The sequence below is a fragment of the Polypterus senegalus genome, chromosome 5 (genome assembly GCF_016835505.1).
Source record: "Polypterus senegalus isolate Bchr_013 chromosome 5, ASM1683550v1, whole genome shotgun sequence".
Lineage (NCBI taxonomy): Eukaryota > Metazoa > Chordata > Cladistia > Polypteriformes > Polypteridae > Polypterus > Polypterus senegalus.
Window position 1 is genome coordinate 191,917,554 of NC_053158.1, and position 6,000 is coordinate 191,923,553.

Consider the following 6,000-nt stretch of genomic DNA (forward strand, 5'->3'; position numbering starts at 1 on the left):
GAAATCACATGCAGCCAAAAAAAAGTCAAATATTTGTATGCATTCTGCCTTCAACCCAAAACACAATGGCAAATGAAAAGGTGTAGAGACAGTTTTAGAACAAACTGAAACTGAACCATTGCTCAAATTAAACAATAGCGCGTTTCCCCGAAAATAAGCCCTAGCATGATTTTCAAGCTGCTCTGTAATATAAGCCCTAGTCGAGATCGTCAGCTGAAAAGTAAGGTGCCTAAGGCCAGGTTTATACTTCATGCGATGTGACACGTGTGCCCAAAACATCCATTAAATTCCGAGGCCACCTTGCCACAATATCTCTGAAAAGGATGTGTAATCATTACATTCATCATTTCGGGGATGCGCCCATTCCTGCAGCACCTGTGCAAGACAGAAACAAAATCCCTGGACGAGGCATCAGCTCATCGCAAGATGAACACAAGCACACACATACACTGGCGTCATTGTAGCTTCACCAAATCCCCAAACCTTCATGTCTTTGGAAGGAAAACTGAGCCCACTGTGGGAAACCCAACAGGAAAAACATGCAAACTCCAGGCAGGGATCACAAGGGACGTGACTCCCTGCGAGACAGCAGTGCTACCGCTCTGTCACCGTGCTACCCCATATGTGTAACTATTAACAATAGTCATTATTTAAATGAAGTTAATGATTTATCTATAAATGTAACATTCATGATGAAATGCATTAAAGTATGTAAGTGATATCAAGTATAAATCTAATGATTCTAAATGTGCAGAGAGCTGGAATATCATAAATGTAATGTGCTCTGTGTGGCGAACTACTGTATTGCTGCTTGCAGGTGCCGTCAGGTCAGGAGGAAACCCCAGAAGCGCATAGCGATTTAACAACTGGGTCGGTTTGAAGATGACATTTATGACGGTCTACTTTAACTCGTAGTTTGCTTTGTCATTAAAGTTGACATTTCGAGTTTAAAGCCAAAATTTTTACTTTAATCACAAAATAGACAATTTTCATTATGTCCTTTTTTTTCCTCTGTGGCTCAAATACATTCTGATGGTATTGTAAAGTACCAAAAAAAAAAAAAAAAGGACGGCACAGAAGATGGTATGTGAGACTTTTAAAATGTATCGTGTCATTACTTTGGTGAATATGCGATGCTTCAATATAAAAGCAAAACGAATACGTTTGTATGTCGGCATTTCACACCACATCGAACCATTCCCTCTAACATTGAAGCACGCACCTCGACCCTGTAGGATCCTAAAAGCGGCCTGGAGTAGCAAGAAATTCAGGGTTTTAAATGTGGAGAGGTATGAAGATATTCCAGAAGATGATGACAGGACTGTATTTGGATAAAATTTATATTGTTGTACATACATAAATCCCTGAAAATATGCCCAAGTGCATCTTTTGGAGCAAAAATGAATACAAGATCTGGTCTTATTTTCGGGGAAACACGGTAGTGATAAAGATATGAATTGGTCATCAGACGTGGACACTGACACGTTTGTTAGACTCCAACCAGCCAAGGCGCAGTAACATTCACGTTTGGTCTCGGCTTCATACTGCGGCCGACGCTCCTGCACCTCTTTGTTGCTCATTTACAGGTAACCACAGTCTAAAGATGTCGGTTAATCAGGATTATCTGGACTGTTTAAGACTTTTGAATGCTTTTGCAAGCCACTGTAACTCAAATTTTACAAAGTATATAAGCTCCTCACAGAAAGAAAGTCACAATCCTCATGCAATAAAAGAAAAAGCAAATCCAAACCATGCATATAATTAAAAAACTGTAAACCATATAAACCAAGCCATGCAAAAAACACGTAAAGTGTGCATAAAAGGAAAGACTAATTCATTCAGTTTCAGTGGTAATCATGGATAATGTAGTAATATTTTTTTTTCCTTTCCCAAGTGGAGAAAATCACAGCACCTATACACGCCAAAAATGTACGACTGTATGTGACTCACTGCTACTGAAAATGGTGTTTGTATATAGAATTTGCAGTTCTCAACTCTTAAGTTTCTTTATGAAATTTGGATTTTATGATCAGCAGCAGCAGATCCAACCTTCCCATTTTTCATTATCAATTCATGATTAATAAGAACATGCTCTATATGCTAGTAAACCGCACAATTACAACACAAATATAAGCAACCAAAAAACCAAAGTGTGAAATGTTATTAGATATCCGTCCAAATTCTAACAGAAAAAGAAACCCAGAATGTAAAAACAAAAAAATAAAAAATGCCAAGATGACTCCGAGTCACCTGCAGCCACTATAGTAGCATACTATTGGCTGTTCTACAGCTGACTCAGTGCTGGGCCAGCCAATCAGATGAAAGGCCCCTTCTACCCAAGGATTCCAGTGCTCCTTTAAATCGGAGATGACGACACTTCCATAAAAAGAGCCGTCTGTTTCAGGGTAACCACTCAAGTCCACAAAGTCATGATAAAAAGCATTCATGTTATTGGAAAAATAAAAAAGGTAAGTTATTTAATTCAAGTGTATAGTATTGGTTATTTCACTTCATTTAGTGTAGTTAGTCAGAGGCTCAAAGGCATGCGTGCCTGTCACAGTGTACCTGATTTGAGTGGCGCAGGAGCTTACTACAGTAGGGCTGGGGATTCTTGCCACTGTTGTGAGGACAGTCACGGTATGAGACGCAGCAGATGGCACACTGCTCAAAGGATTACACGTACAAAGAAGTGGAGAGAAAAGCAGCAGTGAATGAAGAGGGAAAAAGAAACTTTTGAAGGATCTACAGATGGTTTCAAAGTATACACAAAAAAAAAAAATTCCAGAAAATCCAACAAGCTCTTTATCTCAGCTATAAATAGAGACAACATTGTCTCTTTAAACATACATGGTCACGTTAAAAAAATATTGAATATTAAATATCTACATTTTAAATGGATACACTTGCCATTTTGGCCTATCAATCTGCACTCAGTAATGCATAAAGACAAAAGAAAAACAGGTTTTCAGAAAGGTTTGCAAATGCATGCAAAATGAAAAACACATCATCAGCTCTCCCTGGAGGCTAACTTTTGAATTCTGATCATCGTTAAACTTCATATTATTGTGTTTATATTCAATCCTCAAAGCCATTCTCCATTTTCTAACTTCTTCCCTTTCTGTTTTCTGGTGTCAGCAGCAAAAAGCCAGCCTTGGGGGGGGATTGGGTGAGGGGAATTTGTCATTTGTCCCATGACTCAACACATCCATAACCAGATTAAAGCGCTAAGGACTTTAAGACGACCTCCTCAAACTGGGATCTTGTCTGTTACTCCCGACCCCGGGTCATCACCCCCTTATTGATATCTTGGACAACCCTCACATACTTCTCTGGTCCTCCTTTCTCTCTCATGCACCTCCAGACCTCTAGACATGGCACACAGTTGTAAGTTTTCTCCAAATCACTCATCATATGCAATCCTTTCTGTTTTTCTCAATGTTACTTTATGAGCTATCGCAATGCAAAGACTGCATCAGTTGTTCCTCTCCCTCACATAAAACCAAACTGTACCTCGCCTATTGGTGGTCTTCTCCTCTAAGCATTCTCTTTATACTCCTTTCCCAAATTTTCAATGGGTGCGACATCAGCTTTATCACTCTATAGTTTCCACAATCCTGACTATCGCCCTTCTTAACACTGCAATACTAACATAAAGACTCCACATTCAAGATCCTGTTAAGTCATTTCAGAATGAAAATTAGCACACACTGGATGGAAATTTAACTATAGCTGTCAGATCCAAGATCTAAAAAAAACAAATTTAAATTGTACTGTAGTGTAACAAATTTCAAAGAGACCTAGAAAAGCTTCGGAACTGGTGAACATCTGGAAAACTCACTTTAAAATTGAAAAATTCAAAGTGCTGCACGTGGACAACAGGAACATCAATTACTGTATAAATACAACATGAGATACACGGATGTAAAAGGATTAAGGAGTTTATGTTGACACAATATTAGCTTATATTATAAAATCTGCTGAAAAATAAATCAAAGGACGTTATGCTCAGACTATATGATGCACCAGTAAGACCACATCTGGAGTGCTGTGTGCAGTTCTGGTATCCATGCTACAAGACAGACATAGCAGTACTTGAAGCTGTGCAGAGGAGAACCACCAAGTGCATCATTGGACTTAAGGACATGTCCTACTGTGAATTTAACTTGTGTGGGGGCCTCATTCAGGTATTTAAAAATCCTCAAAGGCTCTGATTAAGATGATTCGGCAAAATTAAACTTATTGGTGAATCCTGTACTTGGACACCAGCAGAGATATTAAGAGGAATGAAGCCAGGAAGCACATCCTTAGTCAAAGAGTTTTAGGAATCTGAAACAAAGTACCGAGCCTTGGAGTTGAAGTAGAAAAGCGTGACAACCTTTAGGAAGCCTCTGGATGAGACACTGGCACAGCTTAGCTATTCGCTATATTAACAATCTTGTTTGTCAGATTTCTTATGTAAAGAAATAAATCTGTTACCAATGGCTATCCAACGGGTTTATGTTGACACAATGCTAGCTTATATTGTAAAATCCCCTGAAAATAAATCAAGGGACATTATGCTCAAACTATATGATGCACCATTAAGACCACATCTGGAGTGCTGTGTGCAGTTCTGGTATCCATGCTACAAGACAGACATAGCAGCACTTGAAGCTGTGTAGAGGAGAGCAACCAAGTGCATCATGGGACTTAAGGATATGTCCGACTGTGAATTTAACTTGTTTGGATTGTGTGGGGGCCTCATTCAGGTATTTAAAAATCCTCAAAGGCTCTGATAAAGATAATCCAGCAAAATTCAACTTATTGGTGAATCCTGTACTTGGACACCAGCAGAGATATTAAGAGGAATGAAGCCAGGAAGCACATCCTTAGTCAAAGAGTTTTAGGAATCTGAAACAAAGTACCGAGCCTTGGAGTTGAAGTAGAAAAGCGTGACAACCTTTAGGAAGCCTCTGGATGAGACACTGGGACAGCTTAGCTATTCGCTATACTAACAATCTTGTTTGTCAGATTTCTTATGTAAAGAAATAAATCTGTTACCAACGGCTATCTAACAGTGTTGGATAAATCCATTTGGAATGAAAATAATTACATTTTCTTCACCATATATTGTCCTTATTATAAATAAGGTTTATTAAGCAAACAAACACATACACAAAAATGAACAGCGCTATCATTTTTAAAGTCTTAAAGCATTTAAACATTTTTGCACATTTCTGTCAAGTTCTACATAATAACCTTATCGACTTGTTTATAACCAAAAAAAAAAAAAAACTTACGTGGCAGCAATAACAACTTCTTCCGTAGTTACAGGCTGTGTACGAGAACGATCTTGTGCACGCCGTAAACGTCTCTCCACAGCAGCGTTACGAGACCTGGGCTTAGGCGCCGATGAGGCATCCATACTTTTTTCCAATTCCTGAAAATGTACATATTAGGAGGAGGGAATAAAAGAAAAAATGAACATCTAAGAACTAGAAATGATTTTATGCACGAAGCCTTCTAGAAGTCAACAGCTTATCATCTACAAGGTCCCTGTCTATCTCTGCAAGTCCTGCTCACTTGCTAGACTTCTTCCTTACATGGCCACCGGGCTCAACCGATCCCGCGGTACGCACTCCTGCTCCCACACCATAATATTACTTCCCAGTTTAAATCACAACTAATGGAAACAAACGTATCAGGCTCTGTTGGATATTAGTTACCGTATGTAAGTTAAATTAAATGACTATTGCTATATACAGTGTAAGAGCCAATCTTAGAAAGTTAAAGCTTGGAGTTAAACCCACATTAGTGTTTGCTTAATTTGAATAGAATATAAATTTCTTTGATAGTCCTAGACGATGGTATAGTCCTTTTCCCCTCTAAGTTCGTATGAGATAGAACTTTCTTACTAAAATGAAGATACAGTGCGATCATGGAGTCAGTTGTTGTTGGTGGTGCGCAGGGACTTAGAAGACCCATTTACAGCATAGAAATAGGATAAGCGTACAGTTTGAC

At 38.8% G+C, this 6,000-nt stretch overlaps 1 protein-coding gene across 18 annotated transcripts in view; it reads right to left on the reverse strand.

Annotated features, from left to right (window-relative positions):
• Positions 1 to 6,000, reverse strand: part of svila (supervillin a) — a 246,635-nt gene that overhangs the window by 137,094 nt on the left and 103,541 nt on the right. For 15 of the 18 annotated variants that reach the window (XM_039753870.1, XM_039753862.1, XM_039753871.1 and 12 more), the window contains 2 exons: positions 5,280 to 5,419; positions 2,566 to 2,661 (listed from right to left, as the gene is read on the reverse strand). In XM_039753870.1, coding sequence (XP_039609804.1) covers positions 2,566 to 2,661; positions 5,280 to 5,419 — 236 coding nt within the window. The remainder of the gene's footprint in view (positions 1 to 2,565; positions 2,662 to 5,279; positions 5,420 to 6,000) is intronic. The other 3 variants (XM_039753872.1, XM_039753868.1, XM_039753864.1) reach the window with 1 other exon arrangement.